The sequence below is a fragment of the Oncorhynchus mykiss genome, chromosome 26 (assembly GCF_013265735.2).
Source record: "Oncorhynchus mykiss isolate Arlee chromosome 26, USDA_OmykA_1.1, whole genome shotgun sequence".
Taxonomy (NCBI): domain Eukaryota; kingdom Metazoa; phylum Chordata; class Actinopteri; order Salmoniformes; family Salmonidae; genus Oncorhynchus; species Oncorhynchus mykiss.
In genome coordinates this window covers 39083293-39103598 of record NC_048590.1, presented here as the reverse complement: position 1 = coordinate 39103598, position 20306 = coordinate 39083293, and the positions used below count along the sequence as shown (strand labels likewise).

General features: G+C 42.3%; 1 protein-coding gene across 6 annotated transcripts; it reads left to right on the top strand.

Moving 5' to 3' along the window:
- The first annotated feature begins 1173 nt into the window (after nt 1–1173).
- LOC110506758 (alpha-protein kinase 3) lies at nt 1174–19264 on the top strand. Of its 6 annotated transcripts, XM_021586606.2 has the most exons (17): nt 1185–1562; nt 1852–2124; nt 5529–5567; nt 6039–6160; nt 6322–6439; nt 6594–8628; nt 11811–12221; nt 12252–14127; nt 14637–14784; nt 15010–15137; nt 16110–16145; nt 16380–16657; nt 16832–16920; nt 17043–17260; nt 17361–17409; nt 17595–17783; nt 18303–19264. In XM_021586606.2, exons 2-17 carry the CDS (start codon nt 1988–1990, stop codon nt 18424–18426), a joined length of 5997 nt encoding a protein of 1998 aa, XP_021442281.2. In that variant the 5' UTR covers nt 1185–1562; nt 1852–1987; the 3' UTR covers nt 18427–19264. The 6 variants fall into 6 exon arrangements, 5 of the variants coding, with proteins under 5 accessions (XP_021442281.2, XP_021442280.2, XP_021442279.2 ...); XM_021586605.2 differs by having other exon boundaries at nt 1855–2124; nt 11811–14127; XM_021586604.2 differs by having other exon boundaries at nt 11811–14127.
- Nucleotides 19265–20306: the final 1042 nt, after the last annotated feature.

Below are 20306 nucleotides of genomic sequence, written 5' to 3'. Positions count from 1 at the left end.
ATTTTTGTTTTAGATTCCGTCTCTCACAGTTGAAGTGTACCTATGATAAACATTACAGACCTCAACATGCTTTGTAAGTAGGAAAACCTGCAAAATTGGCAGTGTATCAAATACTTGTTCTCCCCACTGTATGTATAATCTGATGACTGTCTATGCAGAGTAACATGGGAGGAATTTTGATTGGTATCTTTGAACTTGATTTATGTGTCACTCACTCAAAAATCTGGGAATTCAAAGTGCCAGTTACGTTCCCTAATCCCTAGTGCACTGAGATGCATGTTGAGTTGTCGGTATGCTGGAGAGAATGCAAGTTAAGGTGAAAAGTGTAATATCCTTCTTTAGAGTTATTTTGATTTTGTTTTGAATTTGTTGTCCATTCATTGACTAACTAATGACCTAGAACTACACAAATGAGGCATCATGCACCACATTTTTGGAGGGGACACTGGTGGCCAAATGTGATTTTTTTGTTGTACATTTTGCGCAAAATGTACGATATTGTGTGTATTTTCATTGTGCTCCGTCAGTTGGATGAGCAAATGGCAATGTACCACCCACACCTATAGATCTTGAAGGGACTATATAAGGCTGTTCTATTCCTATTGCTTTTCCTCTGGGGGTCTGACAGAACAGTGTCAATCACAACACAATGAGAGCACAGGCAAGGACCAGGGTGGTCGAACAGTGTCATCACAGCTTAACCAAACAGCAGCCCAAGAGATGATGAAACTGACATCCACAACTTGCACGGCAATTCTGTGAAAAACTCACTGAGAACAGCACATGTTATATCACTAGCATAAAAATATCACAGAGAAGTAACCATAGCAAAATGTTCTATTGCATTTAGACCCACATTTGTCCCAGTATATTTGTCATATACAGGATCAACAAGCTTGTTGCTGTGGAAGGTCAGTCATTGTAACAAAACACTTTTCTGTTTGGAAAGTGGGAGCGATGGGACTGGATGCCTGAATTTACAGCTCTTTTGAATGGACTTTTAAGGCTGGTGTCATCATTCTGATTGACAGGGTCATATGATACTTTAGCACCACGGGCTGTATCAAACACTAAGCATGCACTCTGTTTAAGAGAAGAAAAAGCGCAGTCACCCATTGGGCCACATGAAAGTCCCTCTGCTGTTTTAGAGGGCACGTTTTCCAATGGTAACCAAGTCACACACTCGTGGTGGCCTAACTTGCTTAACCCAAGTCGTAACATTTGGAGGACAACCAACTCTTAGATGGCCTTGTGGCTTCTGACTAAGCATTGTTCCATATGGATTTATCTCCTCCACAATGCTGGAACAGATATCATCAAAACTCTTTTCTACAGATTCTTTCCCAAAGGCAGTTTTCCTTGTGGTGGTGGGGTATTGTACTTAAAATGGTTCGAAGGCTAGTTTTGGAAAATGTGATGTGCTCTTGTGCCTATTTGTAGGCTTGTTATAAATAGGTTTGGCAGGGTACACATGCTCATGTTTGTTTGGAAATTGCACAGTGCCTTGAGCCGGAGAGAGTGGTGGGTCCTTATACAAAGAGACAAAAGGAAAGCTATGAATGGTGAGTTTACCTCAGAGATCTGATGGAAGATAGCTTGTCGATGAATGATGATATAATGGATGTGTTACCAACTGAACATAACAACATTACTTTGAACAAACATCTCTGTTGCTGATATCAGTCTCTATAGTATAAGGCATTTCACTACAATTGATGAAGACAATAGAAGTGTTTGCTTTTTTTAAAAACATGTTTTCAAGCTCATAAATATTTACCAAAAAAGGGAATAATCTTGATTTTGTATCTTGTTATTAAAAATAACTTAGTGTCATCTTTATCTCTCTTTCAGCAGCTATCTCCCAGATTTAGAGCCACAGAAGCAAACCTAATTTGTTTTGGTGGATGTACATCATCATCTGTTGCCTTCTCCGAGGAAGTTTCTCCTGGGAATTTAAGTTTGAAAGAGAAACTCTCTCTGTTGGAGAATGAGTTCCAGGAGGCTGATGACCCGCTCCTACTCTGCGGGAGACGGAAGGTCCAGTTCCCACAATGGAGATGATGTCATAGGGAGTAGCAGAGCCAGCAGCCGCAGCTACCTCTCTGATGTCAGGCCTGAAAACAGGTACACAACCCCTCAGCTCAACACAGGAAATATTACTGTACCTCAACAAGCAACAAGAAAGTTAGAATAATACCACATCCCTCTCCTTTTGAAGTGAAGGTTAACCATTGATTCAGCATCATTGCATTATGAGGTCTTAATAATAAAACAATAATCATTGAATTTATAATGCCCTTTTAAATGAAAATGATTGGATGGCTTTCTCAGTGTGTTAGTTAGTTGGAGATAGCGGTGTTAGTTATATTTACATAACATTTACATTTGAGTCATTTAGCAGACACACTCATCCAGAGCCAGTTATAATGCATTCATCCAGAGCCAGTTATAATGCATTCATCCAGAGCCAGTTATAATGCATTCATCCAGAGCCAGTTATAATGCATTCATCCAGAGCCAGTTTATAATGCATTCATCCAGAGCCAGTTATAATGCATTCATCCAGAGCCAGTTATAATGCATTCATCCAGAGCCAGTTATAATGCATTCATCCAGAGCCAGTTATAATGCATTCATCCAGAGCCAGTTATAATGCATTCATACAGAGCCAGTTATAATGCATTCATCCAGAGCCAGTTATAATGCATTCATCCAGAGCCAGTTATAATGCATTCATCCAGAGCCAGTTGTAATGCATTCATACAGAGCCAGTTATAATGCATTCATCCAGAGCCAGTTATAATGCATTCATCCAGAGCCAGTTATAATGCATTCATCCAGAGCCAGTTATAATGCATTCATCTTAAGACAACTGGATGAGTCAACCACATATTAAAGTCATTGTTGGTTTCCATGGTGTCGTTTACTGCATTTAGGACTGTTTGAATGGCCAGCTGATAGGCAACACTCACTACCGGCTCATAAAAAGCTATGACCATGAAGGTCAGCTCTCAGCTCTTTATAAATAAACTGCATCTCCCTGCATGAGCCTGTGTAAAGGCAAACCGTCTTCAAAAATGCATCCTACAAATAGAAGAAAAGTTCATGAAAATCCAATCTTCCTACTACTGGGTATGTCTACTTATGGCCAAGTGCGTGCTGCAAAACTATCAAGTCAAGTGAAAACATGTATTCTTAATTATAATTAAATAAAATATTAATGGTACAGATAGTATCGCCATGTAATACTTTCTGACGTCACTTAGTGTTTTTCCACTGTCAGTGGTTTGATTTTGTTTCACTGTAGACACTAGGCAATAGTCAGTCAAAATACAATCTCAAATAAACCATGGCCTTAGCAGCATCCTATCTTAATGATCTGGCCGAGAGACTGAAATAGATGACAACACCAGACAGAGTGACTAGACCTACACTTAAACACTCTGTTTGTGGCCATGATTACAGGCATGACATATCCACCAATTAAGATGTTGCACTCTATGGTGTATGGAGTGATATTAATTCCAACAGAAGTGGAATCTGAATTGAATTATTTTCAATTCAAAATACATTTCTGAATACAAATGCAGTTTTTGTTGGCATTAATTTCACTCAATAATGAGCCTTCAAGACCTGCATTCTGTATTGAAAGCACTATATTCATATAGAGTCATGTAAAGTTGAAGTCAGAAGTTTACATACACCTTAGCCAAATACATTTAAACTCAGTTTTTCACAATTCCTGACATTTTAAAATTCTCTGTTTTAGGTCAGTTAGGATCACAACTTAATTTTAAGAATGTGAAATGTCAGAATAATATAATTATTTATTTCAGCTTTAATTTTTTTCATCACATTCCCAGTGGGTCAGAAATGTACATACACTCAATTAGTATTTGGTAGCATTGCCTTTAAATTGTTTAAGTTGGGTCAAACGTTGCGGGTAGCCTTCCACAACCTTCCCACAATAAGTTGGGTGATTGTTGGCCCATTCCCCCTGACAGAGCTGGTGTAACTGAGTCAGGTTTGTTGGCCTCCTTGCTCGGACACACTTTTTCAGTTCTGCCCACAAATTGTCTATAGGATTGAGGTCAGGGCTTTGAGATGGCCACTCCAATACCTTGACTTCGTTGTCTTTAAGCCATTTTGCCACAACTTTGGAAGTATGCTTTGGGTCATTGTCCATTTGGAAGACACATTTGCAACCAAGCTTTAACTTCCTGACTGATGTCTTGAGATGTTGCTTCAATTTATCCACATCATTTCCCGTCTTCATATTGCCATCTATTTTGTGAAGTGCACCAGTCCCTCGTGCAGCAAAGCACCCCCACAACACGATGCTGCCACCCTCATGCTTCACGGTTGGGATGGTGTTCTTCGGCTTGCAAGCGTCCCCCTTTTTCCTCCAAACATAACGATGGTCATTATGACCAAACAGTTCTATTTTTCTTTTATCAGACCAGAGCACATTTCTCCAAAAAGTACGATCTTTGTCCCCATGTGCAGTTGCAAACTGTAGTCTTTCTTAAGGCAGTTTTGGAGCAGCGGCTTCTTCCTTGCTGAGTGGCCTTTCAGGTTATGTCGATATAGGACTCGTTTTACTGTGGGTATAGATACTTTTGTACCTGTTTCCTCCAGCATCTTCACACGGTCCTTTGCTGTTGTTCTTCGATTGATTTGCACTTTTCGCACCAAAGTACATTAATCTCTTGGAGACAGAATGTGTCTCCTTCCTGAGCGGTATGACAGCTGCGTGGTCCCATGGTGTTTATACTTGCGCACTATTGTTTGTACAGATGAACGTGGTACCTTCAGGCGTTTGGAAATTGCTCCCAAGGATGAAACAGACTTGTGGAGGTCTACAAAAAAAATTCTGAGGTCTTGGCTGATTTCTTTTGATTTTCCCATGATGTCAAGCAAAGAGGCACTGAGTTTGAAAGTAGACCTTGAAATACATCCACAGGTACACCTCAATTGACTAAAATGATGTCAATTAGCCTATCAGAAGCTTCTGAAGCCATGACATAATTTTCTGGAATTCTCCAAGCTGTTTAAAGGCACAGTCAACCTAGTGTGTATAAACTTCAGACCCACTGGAATTGTGATATAGTGAAATAGAAATGAAATAATCTGTCTGTAAACAATTGTTGGAAAAATGACTTGTGCCATGCACAAAGTAGATGTCCTAACCGACTTGCCAAAACTATAGTTTGTTAACAAGATATTTGTGGAGTGGTTGAAAAATTAGTTTTAATGACTCCAACCTAAGTGTATGTAAACTTCCGACTTTAACTGTATGTCTCATTACTGTAAAATTAATTTCATATGGACTAAAAGATGTGAATTTGATAACCAATTTGATAACCAATTAAATGTAATAACCAATTAAGGGCATTTGATAACCAATTAAAAGCATGACAATTGGTGATAGTTTATGTAAGAACACTTCTTAGTCCATCTTCATTCATGCCAGAACACCTATACATTGTGCCTGATAAGCTGCTTCTATTTGCATCCTCTCTGCATAGCTACTCCAGTCACAGCTATTCTCAGTACAGGCCATCAAGGTACTGTCATGTATTTGTTTCATGAAATTCATTTAAACTAACTAGCCTGGCTTATGTTGTCTCACCGTCATGACATTGAGATGGAACAATGTGTGCTTGGTGAAGTATGTTGGCTGATGTTTGATTATTGTGATATTGGATTGCACAAGATATTGCATCACAAACTACATAACACCCATTTTGACCTCTGCAATTCTTATGGAAAGCAAGACAATCCATGGATATCAAATCACTAGGATATGGAATCACATTACTTTACAGTATGTAGGGTTGAATGTGTTGATAAAAATGTATTTATATATTTAACAAATTATTGCATTTTATATTCTATATATTTTGTCTGTCTTCCATTGCCTGCATAGAGGATTACATATTTTGAAAAGAGCTTTGGCCCAGGTGAGAGACATTTGTTTACATTTGAAAATGTAACTAAGTGTGTTATGCAGGAGCACCCTACATTGTGTTATGCAGGAGCACCCTACATTGTGTTATGGCACATTTAACGGAGGAGACCCAGCCATCCTTTGAGACGACATTAAAGTCAAGAGCCGTATCTGAAACCTGTAGCATCCAGTTCACCTGTGAGGTGTCAGGTAAACTCTCCTCTGGTGTGTGAGTGGGCGCAATACGTTGTTTGTAATAGCCTACATACTTTGTTGTTGTACTTGCTAACCACTATTATCTATCTGAAGATTTTACAGTAAGTGTGAAATGTAGTCTCTATAACTGTTTCTCTGTTTCAATTTGACTTCAGGTCACCCCGCTCCTGAAGTGACATGGTATAAAGATGATTTGCAATTGGACAGATACTGTGGACTACCTAAATACAACATTTCCCGCAATGGACAAAACCATTCACTGCACATTTACAAGTATGTATCAAGATCATAATTGTCATTTGTATTGAAGATGTTATACATTATCATATTGATGTCAGTTTGGTTTGTATTGATGCACACAAATATTATTTAAAACATTGTGCAGCAACTGTATAATACAAGTATCTATGATTTGTTTTCTTTACAGTTGCACTATGGAGGATGCAGCCATCTACCAGGCATCAGCCAGGAACAACAAAGGCATTGTGTCCTGCTCTGGAGTCCTTGAGGTGGGGACGATGAGCGAATACAAGATCCACCAGCAGTACTTCGCCAAGATCAAACTGAAGGCTGAAAACACACGCAGAGAGCTGGAGGAGCCCAAGCCGTGGGACAAGGAGAACCACGGGTCTCCTGGTAGTCGGCAGGAAACACTGAGGACCATCAGTCCAGACCGGTCCCAGAGGAAGCGACGGTCCCCCATGGACCCCAGCCTCAGTGCCCCCAGCTTTATGGAGGATGAAGTGGTTGAGGAGAGCACTCAGGCTCATGCTGGGGAGGCAGAGGCCAGGCTACAGGACACACCTGTGGTGGGAGAAGAAAAATGGGAATCTAACAGGGCTGGGTCTTCCAATGTCAATGGACAGGCAGCCATTACAGAAAATAGCAGCAACAAATCGTATGTTTACGATTCAGTGCAGAAGTCTTTTGCTCCACACACACCAAAAGCATCACTGGCCAAGAAGAAGATAAAGATCTCCAATGGAGAGGATAGTGGGATGACGGTTGATAGCCAAGCAGGGAAGAAGCCTGAGGAGAGAGGGATGAGTGAAGAAGGAGAGGTCAGTGTGACACCCTGTCTGGTTGAGTCCTCACACTCACTGGGGTCATCAGAAGAGGCCCTGAAAGTGGAGAGTGCTGTTGAAACTTCAGCCTCAAAGACAGAGAGTGTAAAATACATGAATCAGTCTGAGAGAGCCCCACTGAACAACACTGTGTCAGTAATGGAAGAAGTGAAGGTCCAAGTGAAGGAGAAAGTACCTGTACAAACCCCACCACACAACAGAGAGCCTAGCATCCTTTCTCCTTCTACTGGGCTCCTCTCTACAGGGGAAACCATCTCAGGGAATAAGAGTCTGAATGCTGCAGTGGCTCAGGTGACCCAAAATGTTGGAAATAACAATATTATGGGGAGTCAGAGTACAGTTCCTCCTGTCACCTCATCACAACCAAGTCCTTCAGCTAAACTAAAACCACAACCAAGTCCTTCAGCTAAAATACAACCACAACCAAGTCCTCTTTCAGCTAAATCAAAATCACAACCACATCAACCAAGTCCTCCTTCTGTGACATCACAACCACAACCAAGCCCTTCAGCAAAACCACAGCCACAACCAAATCTTCCTTCTGCGAAACTACAACCACAACCACGTCAATCAAGCCTATCAGTAAAATCACAACTAGGTCCCTCAGTAACACCACAACCACAACCAGATCCTCCTTCTGGGACACTGCAACCACACCAATCAAGTCCTTCAGTAAAACTACAACCAGGTCCCTCAGTAACACCACAACCACAACCAGATCCTCCTTCTGCGAAACTACAACTACAACCACAACCACAAATACGTCAACCAAGTCCTTCAGAGAAACTCCAAGCAAGTCCTTATGCGAAACCACAACCACAACAGATTACTTCTGCGAAACCACAACCACAACAGATTACTTCTGCGAAACTACAACCACAACCACGTCAACCAAGTCCTTCAATGAAATTACAACCACAACCACATCAACCAAGTCCTTCACCGAATTTACAACCACAACCAAGTTCCTCTGTCACACCACAACCACAAGCAAGTCCTTCAGTAACAACTCCAAAGGTGTTGAGCAACACACCAGAGAACATTGAGGTAGACGATAAGCGTTCTGTCCTGGAACACCTAAACAGCACCACTACTCCCCTAAAAGGTCAAACTGAATGCCCGGGGAAGGATTCAGCATCAGTGCTTGAGGTGCTAAACTCAGATACTTATTCCATTCATGGAACTGGAACTGCAGTTGAAGTTGCTGGGGAATCAGTGGAGTCAGTACTAACATCACCCTGTAAGAGCAGCGAGGCTGTCTCTGCCTTGCCTCAGCGTCTGTGTGAACAGTCAGGAGATCAGCTGTCTGTGGAGGAAACAAGCACGTGCCTAAAGAATGTGTCTTTGTCTCGGCTGCCTGCGCAGCTGGGTGGGGAGGTGAGTGTCTCTGCCCTGTCCCTATGAGCTCATGGAGTGCCTAACTTTTCCAAAACACACCAGCCAGATCAGATCAGTAACACAAGCATCCACAGGGCTATTATTAGACTTTACAAGTATGCCCCTCTCTGTGTGACAAGACGTATGTGTAATGATGCATGTGCTGGCACGGACAGCAGGTATATTACCACTGCTACATATCGAATGGCTGAAAACATGAATATAGAAATCACAGAATAGCTCAAGACTTCTGTTGTGCGTATGATTTGTGCAATAAGGATTTTGGAAGGTCAACAATCTTAGCTTGTGTGACAGAGTGGGTCTTTAAGGCGACTGTGAATGGTATTGGTGGTGGAAAACACATGGCATGAGAGTGAAAAGCACAATGGAACAGATGGTACAGCAATGATGCCTTAAAAGGTTTTGGATTGGTCCAGACATAGAGGCAGAGAGCATGATGGGTAATATTTTTGCTATCCTTGAGAGTTGAGCTGCACTGTTATCCTCGTCTTTTAGTTGCGCTGTTGGTCGCAGCCATGCCAAACAGAGAGGAAGATGATGTCGTTTTTGTCTCTCATCCAAAGAGGTGTAAATCATTTTAGGCAATGATTATTTTTTCTCTCCAAAGAAGACATTTATAATTTCCTACTATTTGGGCTTTTTGAAACACTGCATCTTCTACTGAACCCAAGAAAAGGAAGGTATGGAAACAAAGTACTGTGAAAATACTGCTGAGACAGACTTCTGTCCACTCTGTTCCATCAAGCACCCCTTTGAATGATCCAAATGACATTGTCTCCCCACTAAACCTAAAAATATTAAATGTTCCATGTCTGTCTGTGCTTAGTCCACTGTCATGCTGTGAACACTGTGTGAGAGAGCGAGACAGGTTATAAAGCACTTTCTTGTTTCAATGAAACCAAAGTAGGCCTACAATAGATTTTTGTACAATGTGAACCTAAGAGCATACTCTCCCTTCTGTACTTGTCATTGTAAATGTTCATGTACTCCCCATTTCAATATCATTTGTCAGTTGATTCTTCAAAGGGAAGGCATTTTTATTTCACACAACACCATATTTTAGTTCTGTGATATTGAAATCAAAGTAGAAGCAATGTGAATGGTCCTTTCAGTAACTCTGGACTTATCTCATTCACTGATGAAGTCACACCGGAGCCAATCCCTCTGGTGCTAATTTCAGCTGACCAATTAGATCTGGTGCTTATTTCAAATGAGTTACATATCTCTTACTGTTTATCTAAGACTAAAGGAACATGAGCTCAGACCAGGAGTCAATCTCACAACAGATCCACATGCACTCTGCACCTGGTCAAAACATTAGACTACCTCATCCTGTACTGTGGGACTGCACTGTGTTTGTGAGGGTATTGTTCATCTCCATGGCTCATCAAAGGACATATAAAGTGAAGTAATAATCATCTAATAATCAAATGAGTGCAGCTTAACAACGCTACACCCCAGTAGCACTATTAGACAGTAATCAAATATTTCTATCTGAGGGGTTGAACCTGTGTGAATTATAGTGATTTGACTACAAGCCATAGCTGTCAAGTCAAGAACAGTTTGTGAGATAGTAACAGAGTTATAACTGGAAAACAGGATTGCTTCATCCATTGACCAGGTTCCAATTAGTAAATATGTCTCTGCACTCAGCACTTAACACGAGAGCGAGCTCAAAATTGAAAACAAGATTCATTCGTTAGATACATTATATGACCAAAAGTATGTGGACACCTGCTTGTCGAACATCTCATTCCAAAATCATGGGCATTAGTATGGAGTTGGTCCACCCTTTGCTGCTATAACAGCCTCTGGGAAGGCTTTCCACTAGATGTTGGAATATTGCTGCGGGGACTTGCGTCCATTAATCTACAAGAGCATTAGTGTGATCAGGCACCTGTCTTGGGTGATTAGGGCTGGCTCGCTGTCGGCGTTCCAATTCATCCCAAATGTGTTCGATTGGGTTGAGGTCAGGGCTGTGTGCAGGCCAGTCATGTTCTTCCACACCGATCTCTACAAACCATTTCTGTACGGACCTCGCTTTGTGCACGGGGCATTGTCATGCTGAAACAGGAAGGGGCCTTCCCCATCTGTTGCCACAAAGTTGGAAGCACAGAATCTAGAATGTCAATCTATGCTGTAGCGTTAAGATTTCCATTCTTTGGAACTAAGGGGCCTAGCCCAAACCATGAAAAACAACCCCAGACCATTATTCCTCCTCCACCAAACTTTACAGTTGGCACTAAGCATTCAGACAGGTAGCATTCTCCTGGCATCCGCCACACCTAGATTTGTCCGTCGGACTGACAGATGGTGAAGCATGATTTATGATTTCAGAGAACGAGTTTCCACTGCTCCAGTGTCCAATGGCAGCGAGCTTTACACCACTCCAGCCGACGCTTGGCATTGCGCATTGTTTGCTTGTGCCATTGGAACACAGGAGTTATGGTTGTTGATAATGGGTATGAATACAAAGTATGAATACTTTTAAATACATACTGACATTTTTTTTAAACTAGTAAACACATCTGCAGTCGACAGAGCTTTGGAATGTTTGTCGGAGAAAAGGTCAAGCCTTTGTTGTTATTTTCGTAATCTTTACCACTTGACTTGTTCATAAGATGATGCTTTTATTTAATTTATTTTCACCCCTTTTTCTCCCCAATTTCGTGGTATCCAATTGTTTTTGGTAGCTACTATCTTGTCTCATCGCTACAACTCCCGTGGGAGAGACAAAGGTTGTAATTCATGCGTCCTCTGATACACAACCAAGCCGCACTGCATCCAACCCCGAAGCCAGCCACACCAATGTGTCGGAGGAAACACCTGGCAACCTTGGTTAGCGTGCATTGCGCCGGCACAGGAGTCGCTGGTGCACAATGACCGGCCAAGCCCTCCCTAACCCGGACAACACTAGGCCAATTGTGCGTTGCCGCACAGACCTCCCGGTCGGTTACGACAGAGCATGGGCGCGAACCTAGGGTCTCTGGTGGCACAGCTGACGCTGCAGTACAGCGCCCTTAACCACTGCGCCACCCGGGAGGCCATGCTTTTATTTTTGATGTGTATATAACAATGATGTGTGTTTATGTGTCATGGATATGACTGCAGCAAAGTGTTTACAGAATGTAAATCTGTCTCTGCTTTTATTGTGCCTCAAGGTTACAAAGAACCACAGACAGACAGAGAGAGAGTGGAAGGGAACACCTGTCGGGCAAGAACCTGTAATACTAACCATCCGGAGAAAGCTGGACGGACAATCACCTTCGCCACGACAACGTTCTCCATCGTCATCGGACAGAGAAGTCACAGCAAATGCCAACAAACGATCTCCTACTTTGCACAATCCTCTGAGCCAATCGGCCTCTGACAAAATAATGCAGGGCACACAGGATCATTCCAGGGGATCAAATGAGAGCCATACATTACCTTTTACAGAGCCACTAAAGTCACCCCTGGAAAGCCCGGGTGTTGGTGAGAAAACCTTGGGGTGTAGTGTTTCCTCAGTAGGCCAGCAAGGCCAAGTTGAGATAGCTATAAAAACCGTTGGTGAGACAGAAATACAAGTTGACGTTAAAGTACAGGGTAATAATTTGGCTGAGTTACATGCACAGGGAGGCAGTTGTGAGAGAAGAGCTGACATGGAAACTGTTTATAAAGTTAGCAAAGTTCAGGAAGGTGAAATTGAAAGACTTACGAAAGCACCTGAAAAGAAAACCGTTGAAAGTATAGCAGTGGCTGTATGGGATGAGAAGAGTATACCTGTGTTGAAGATAGCAGAATGCCAAGATCTTTCTCTAAATCCCTGCTTTCAGCGTATTATTCCAGACACATCACAGACGGCTGACACAACAACAAGTGTCCCAAACACAAACATCTCAGAGCAACAAACAAAAGCCCCAACACCTGTAGCCAAAGTCATGTCTATTGCCGAGATTCTAAGGTCACAAATGGAGAAAAGTGCCCCTACAGAAGTAAGTCCAGTGTCACCCATTTCAGATGCACCCATTTCAGTGGCACTTATTTCAGTAGCTACCATTTCAATGCCCCTTATACAAAGTCTAAACACAGACCAACAACCTAAATGTCCCCCATCAACTGACATACAGGATGTGAGAATGCAAAGTCCAGAGTTGAGGATGGATGAGACAGAGTACAGGCAGGAACCTGAGAAAGACACTTGTAAGAAGGAAACTGATACGTCTGTCGGTTCTATTTCAGCTTCAAATGTAGAATATAGATTTAACACCTCTGAACCAGAACGAGTTGAGTCCCCCATAGTTAGTCCTATGACTGAAGCCTCACCTAAAGCTTTTGTTATTCCTCCTATCTCTATTGTAGACATGGATGGAACTTTAGAGAACAGTAATCCTCCTGTATGTATAGTAATGGACATTGAAAGTGTCATGGATACAGACCAGGAGCATCTTTTGGATCATAATGCTGATATTAGTCTGGCTGCGAATAAGGATGGTCAAAAAGAGTCTTCTCTTGTTACTCCTGAGCAGAAGTCCCTGGACATTACAGTTCCTCCTCCATCCATCTCATCTGTTACCTTTCCTGCAGAGAAACAACAAACACTAGAAAATACAGTCAAAGGGATGGATTCTTCACACTCACTGCCTCCAGTGTTCAGCAGTCGACATGGCAGAGACAAAACGTGTGCTTCTCCCCTTTCGGAGCGTTCAACAGAATCTAGCTCACTTCCTAGTACCACTGAGAACCAAAGTTTTTCTACAAAAAATACAGGATTTACAAACAACATTGCAACCCCAACATTGCAACCTGTCAGTGAAAAACAGAGAGACTCTTCACCAGATACTGGTATGATTTTAGGTTGGAGTGAAGCATGCAAACCTGATGTTCCTCAGCCTGGTCCTCAGACTGTACGAAGGTTTGATACCAACGGTTCCCCAAGTAGTGAGACACAAGGGTCAGTACCTGTTCCCACCATTCCGTTGGATAGCAAAAGCTCTCCATCCAAGGAGGTGAAAGTTGGGGAATATTCAAAGCCAGACTCTTCAACATCTGTCTCAGTCACTGAAAGCAGTACTGGCCTGCTGAAGGGATCAGACAGTGTGTCCCCCATGCCCTCAGCCACACCAAAGGAGCTGGCCTCCGGCGCTAGACGCAAAATCTTAATCCCGAAACCCAAAGGAGAGGACCCTGGAGCTGTTGCTTCACAGATTGACACCCAGAGCCCCCAGAGAGAGGAGGTCCTCAGGATGAGCTCCAGGCTATGCCCAGAGTCCTCCTCTCCCATGTCCCCTGGGCTGTCCCGCAGGTCGCCCCTGCTGCAGCCCCCCAATGGCCAGCGCACCCCTCCAACAGAGAGACGCTCCCCACTGCTCAGTAGGAGGAAGCTGGCTCCAACTCCAGAGACCCTCAGACAGAGCCAGGAACCTGCCCTGGAGACAACCGGCACTACCAAGACTGAGGAGAAACCAGTTGAGAAGGACAAGCATAACCCATTCAAAGGTAAACTCCTTTCAAGATATATCAGCTTAGTGTAAAAAATAAAAAAAACGAAAAAAAAGGGTTGGCTGATGTTGGCATACTTTTAGAGAGTAGCTAGTCTTATTCAACTAAATTAACCATTAGAGTCAGTGTAGTTTCTTTGGCTAACCTCCAGTAGGGAGTGCTATCGAGAGCCTTCGTGCTTCCTCTGTTTGCTTTGACACTGTCACGAGATGGATCGTCAGTTATAGATATAGAATTAATAGAACTGGCTTACAACCTCTAAACCTGGCAATTTGACTGGGGATGCTTGTTCTATTCATTCTATTTCTATGAGGCCAGCTACTTGCCAGGTGGGATTACATGGAGGCTTAACTGAAATAGTATCCATATTACTTTAAGTTAGGAAGCTGAAACATAAGAAAGTGTTTATCTTTACCTAGTTGTGCCTGTCTATCGGGAGTCCCTCTCTTACTGGCACTAATCTCTCTCTCTCCCCTCCTCTCTTTATCTCCCCCCTCTCTCTCCAGCTCCTCAGGTCATCAGGAAGATTAGAGGAGAGCCCTTCTCAGATGCGGCAGGACATCTGAAGCTGTGGTGCCAGTTCTTCAACGTTCTTAGTGACTCCACAATTAAGTGGATGAGGGATGAGGTGGAGATCGCTGAGGTTAAAAGAAGGTGAGTCCTCCATGCAGGCTGCCTTGACGTGAAATGCTGTAGCCAACATGTGGAAAATATTGTTTATAAAAGGGATTCAACAATAAAATAATCACGACGGTTTTCCTGATGGCAACAATGATAAGGTGTTGTAGAGACACCATGTGGCTGAGAAATTCTAGTTAGAGCTTTCTGAAACTCTGTTTATTTTGCTGTTCTGTCCATCCCTGATGGTGTGTTTCCCAGTGCAGGAGATGAGACTCAGGTAGCGTTGGCTATTGTCCAGACGTCCAGCAGAGACTGTGGAGTTTATGGCTGCACCATCACTAATGAATACGGGACAGACACAACAGACTTCCTACTGAGTGTTGACAGTATGTACACTAGTGTCTCAGTTCAATCTCTGAAGTTGTTTCAACACGTTATCTCCTATATCTTTATATATCTTATCTCTCATTCCGTCAACTAGAATCTATTTTTTGCAGTACTCTCTGGAGTCTTTTATCTCCTATATCTTTATATCTCTTATCTCTCATTCTGTCGACTAGAATCTATTTTTTGCAGTACTCTCTGCCGTGTTTTATCTCCTCTATCTTTATATCTCTTATCTCTCATTCTGTCGACTAGAATCTATTTTTTGCAGTACTCTAGCGTGTTTTATCTCCTATATCTTTATATCTCTTATCTCTCATTCTGTCGACTAGAATCTATTTTTTGCAGTACTCTCTGGCGTGTTTTATCTCCTATATCTTAATATCTCTTATCTCTCATTCTGTCAACTAGAATCTATTTTTTGCAGTACTCTCTGGCGTGTTTTATCTCCTATATCTTTCAAGTTTTATTTGTCACATGCACAAGTACAGTGAAATGCTAAACTTGCAAGTCCTTCCCAACAGTGCAGTATTCAATGTCAAATAGTATAACAAAAAAACTGGAGAAATAAGAAATAAGAGAGGAAGCAAAATAAATAGAAGAATGTAAGTTATATACAGGGTCAATGCCAGTACCACATTTACAATGTGCAGGAATAGTGGAGTAGTTAAGGTTGATATGTACATGTAGGCAGGGATCAGGAGGAAGTGACTGGTAGCAGGATGAATAATAATAATAATAATAGTAAACAATATGGCAGCCGTATATGTGGAGGGTGGGTGTGTGCGTGGTGGTGAGTGTGTGTATATGAGTGTGTGTGGGTGTTAGTGTGGGTGTGTGAGTGTGCAAGAAAGTCAGTGTAGGCGTGATAGGTGGATATACATCAACTGGGCTGAAAAGTGACTGGTAGCAGGAATATATAAATACTTAGCATCTCTCAAGCTCTTATTCTTTCTACTCTGTCTTTTTTGCAGTACTCTCTGGCATGTTTCTGCGTGAGGATCAAGAAGGTAAGATTACATTTGTCTATTATTTGTTAGGATGTAATTGGTGTTCAATACTGTCCGGTCACACCCCATCATTTGCTTTGTGAGGCACCTGATCCCCAAGCTTACATGAATGGTTAGCGCCGTTCAACTAGCCATTCGTGGAAGCTTGCAGGATCAGGTGGCTCACGATGCAGCCTCATAATACCACTTCCAGTGCATTATATTTGATGATGTTACTATCTTTCCTCTCTACAGTGGGAGAGGAGATAGAGATGAGTCCACTACTGTTCACCAAGGGCCTGGCTGACTCTGGCGTCTGGGGAAGTAAGTTATTTGGGCGTATCATGATGGAGGAGGCCCATATAGGAGAGGGCTGCTCCCACAAGGCCTGCAGAGTGAAGGTCATCTATGGGCTGGAGCCAGTGTTTGAGTCTGGGACCACATGTTACATCAAGGTGAAGAGCCCCATCGCCTACTACGGAGTCAAGGAGGAGAGCAACCTGGTCGAGAGGAACCTGGCAATCACCCAACAGGTGAAGGGTTTTACTTCTTTAACATAAAGTAAATGTTTAATGAGAATCAATGGAAATTGGGCCAATGTAATGATATTATTGATGTTATGAAAGGAATCATTTAGTCAAAGCTCTGATCCCTAACCCAATTAAAGTTTTTCTGTCCGATCATGAATACAATCTTCTTTCCAAAAGGAATGTAGACTTCAGAACATCGCTCGTGAATACTGCAAGATCTTTGCTGCGGAATGTAGGGTGATAGGAACCTTTGGAGAAGTGCTGGAGTGAGTGAGATCATCAAAATGATACGAAACTTGCACATAAAAACAATGTTTTTTCATATTACTTCACTACTTTGTTTAGTCTTCTGTCATACCACAGTGTGTGTATGTTCTTGGTTATACAGAGTGATCCCAGTCCACCATATGTATCGGCCTGCCAACACCATTCCCCATGCCACGGTGGAGTCTGACCTGAAGGGGGTCTATCTGAGGTACTGTCTGATGGACGCTACAGGCCGGCTGGTCATGAGAACTGGCTCAGAGGCGGCACTGAAGTGTTGTACTCTGCAGCACTGGATCCTCCAGTGGACCAATGGAAACCTGCTGCTCACTCGGATGGAAGGTACAGTGTCCATAGTCTCGGATGACTAACTCTAGCAGGACAACGCTTTGGCTGAATAACAGAACAGGTGAAATGAACTGTAATTGTGATTGTGCTGCAGGTGTTGACTTCAAGATCACAAACGTTGGAGTTTCCATCAAATCGAAAGGGTTGGTAGGCCTATAATTTATTCTGTTGTATTTTCTGAACATTGTGTTCTAGAGATATTCATGACTACATAGATCATTTACAATTACAATTACAAATACTGTAATAACAAAATCTGTCACGAAGCTCTGTCAACAAACTGTTCCTTTACTCATCTGTAACATTGATTCTGTTGTTATTATTCCAGGTACCAAAGTCTCACGATCACAGAGAACCCCAATGTGTTTGAGCAGTTTGTCTCTCAGCACCAGTGTAACTACTACTGCGGCCTCCTCAGCCTGAGGTCCCTGAAGACACAGGACTCCCTGCAGACCCCAGCCAAACCCAAGTGCTCCAGGAGCCCCCTGCTCCACCGCAAGATGGGCGGCTCCTCCAGGTATGAACCACTGCCATTGTGCCCTTCAGCAAGGCACTTAAAGGACAACTCCACCCAAAAACTATTGTTTGGTATTTGGTTCATTAGTCCGTTGTTGATATAGTCCCAAAATGTTTTGCATGTCGGCAATCAAGTTTTCAAGATATGAAACGTTCAAAATGGAGAAATCTGTCCCGAATAATGCATTTTGCATCATATGATGCAAACTCAGCATCAGAGGATGCAAAATGCATCATTCAGGAAAGATTTCTGTATTTTGAAAGTTACATACCTTGAAAACTTGATTGCTGACATGAAAACATTTTGGGACTATATCAACAACGGACTAATGAACCAAATACCAAAAGATAGTTTTAGGATGGAGTTTTCCTTTAGCCCCCAAATCCTCTCCATCCAAGGGCGCTGCGCTGTGGCGGACCCTGTAACCTCTCAACGTGTGTGTCTAGGGGTGTTATTAAAAGGGTAGAAGTCGAAGTCTGTGCTAGCCAAATTGATTAATAAAGTACCTATTTCATTCAGTCCCCAGCCCTCCAGGAAGGCCACAGGAAGCCCACGGTTGATCAGAAAGCCAGCACAGCCAGAGGACAGCAAAGCCACCGCCAAGCACAAGGCCGTTGATGTTCCCAATGTTGTCCGAAGTTAGAATGGCTTCATCGGCCGTAGAAAGCAAGCAACTGCTTTTCTCAATAAAGAGAATAAATGCTGAACCAGATATGGAATTACTGCCAGACTTGTCCTCCCACCTATAGAGCTTTCGGGGAGCTGGGAGCCGGTCTGGGATGAAAGGCTGGTGACCCCTCCTCCAAGCCGTGACAGACAGACAGACAGACAGAAAGATGAGATCAGAAGGAGAAAGAGAAGGCCAGGTGAAGGAAGAACTTGAATGTTTCCAGAAATGACAGAAGCTTCATCCACATATTTTAATGAATTCTGTGTTAAAATAAACAATGAAATGCCACCTCAGTTTTAATGGGCATGTCGCCTCTGTTGCCAGAATCGGAGACAATGAAATGAATGACACACTAGTATGTCCTTCAAATTATTAAATTACACATTAATTTCACTAATGAATACATTCTTAATTTATTGAGTGGATCACATAAAATGTTAGGCTAAAGCTTTCACATTATACAGGGATTCCTATTGCATATTAGTAATAATTCACAGTAGTAATTCACAAGGTTAGCACGCCAGCTCGATTCAGGTCCCAACAACATGAACATTTAGGGGAAATACGTTTAAAGGGATTGTTATGGAGTTAAAGGTGATCTTCAATGGTGCACAGTGCTCAGGATAATAGTTCTGTTAAGAAAACTATGCCCTAAGAATGTAGCGTATATTGTTTTCCATGACACTGTGAATAAAAACGTGGTGCTTTTTATACTGTAAATGTGCCTACGTTTTCATGTTGCAGTGTATGACATTCCTAGAAAATGCTCACGGGATGCAACGGCTGTAAATTAAAATGAAATATATTGAAATTAAGCCTCTTATTGACCAGGGTGTGTTTTGAGTGCTACCCTGGAAACCATTTGACATGTAATGTATCTCAGTCGTAAATAATGACGTGGGCTAGCCGCTATGTCACTTGCTGTAATCTGACATATAAGTATCTGACATTACAGATGTAGGATCGTAATTTGGTCACCCTGTTGCAGGAGAACTGTACCACTTGGGTAATGATTTACCTTGACGACATATCCATAATCTATAAGCATTTCATGAACGTGTTATAACAGATCCCAACCACATTATTAAAGGTTAATTCAATATATCCATAGCCTATCTATAACTTAAGTAATGTCATCTATACAAGAGCTCATATTTAGGTATCTTAATAGATCCTCATTACAATGACAGTATAGGCCCATGACTTACTTTCTGCTTCTTCTTCTCACTTGGCTCAATGGTACATGAAGATCCCCAAAGGCTTGAATCATAAAGGTACATTTTACGGATCAAATTGTGTAGTTGAGGGTAAAGGTGTACCGGTTCACCAAACCCATGGTTCGAGTTATATTGGGGTTATGGTTCAGTTTCGGTACAGCAGAAAAAAATAGATAGAAACAGTTTTAATTTGTGTTTATTTGAGAAAATACGCTAAATTTAAAGCACCCTATTTGTGGCAAAAGTCCAGTTTCTGTGACATCATTCACAATGTTTCTGGTATTGTCTGTTGTGACAAGGATTGTTAGGTTGGGCCTCAAGTAGAGGTCTAAAAAGTTGGACACGATCCGAAATTAGACTTGGGTCTTTCCCACCCGGTGTAATATGCATAAATAAATGTTTCAATTCAGAGACCCGCTCCGAATGGATCTGAGGACGTGGTCGGATCTGAGTGAGGGAAGTAGTAGAAAAATATATTTGAAAGCTACTTTAAACAAAGCTGATTAAGTGCAAAGGAGAGCAGGCTGAGCAGGGGCCTTGCAGTGTGTGTACTTTGAGTGAGTGAAACAGGAGCAAGGAGGGAGGGAGAGGCTGACTTGTGCTAGTAGACTAACTTCTAGCTTGTCATAGCTAGGT

Coding starts and splice junctions, on each gene's coding strand:
- LOC110506758 (XM_021586605.2), top strand. CDS start 1,988: ATGAGTTCCAGGAGGCTGATGACCCGCTCCTACTCTGCGGGAGACGGA. Junction 6,440..6,593: donor CATTCACTGCACATTTACAA/GTATGTATCAAG, acceptor TTTTCTTTACAG/TTGCACTATGGAGGATGCAG. Junction 8,629..11,810: donor CTGCGCAGCTGGGTGGGGAG/GTGAGTGTCTCT, acceptor TTGTGCCTCAAG/GTTACAAAGAACCACAGACA.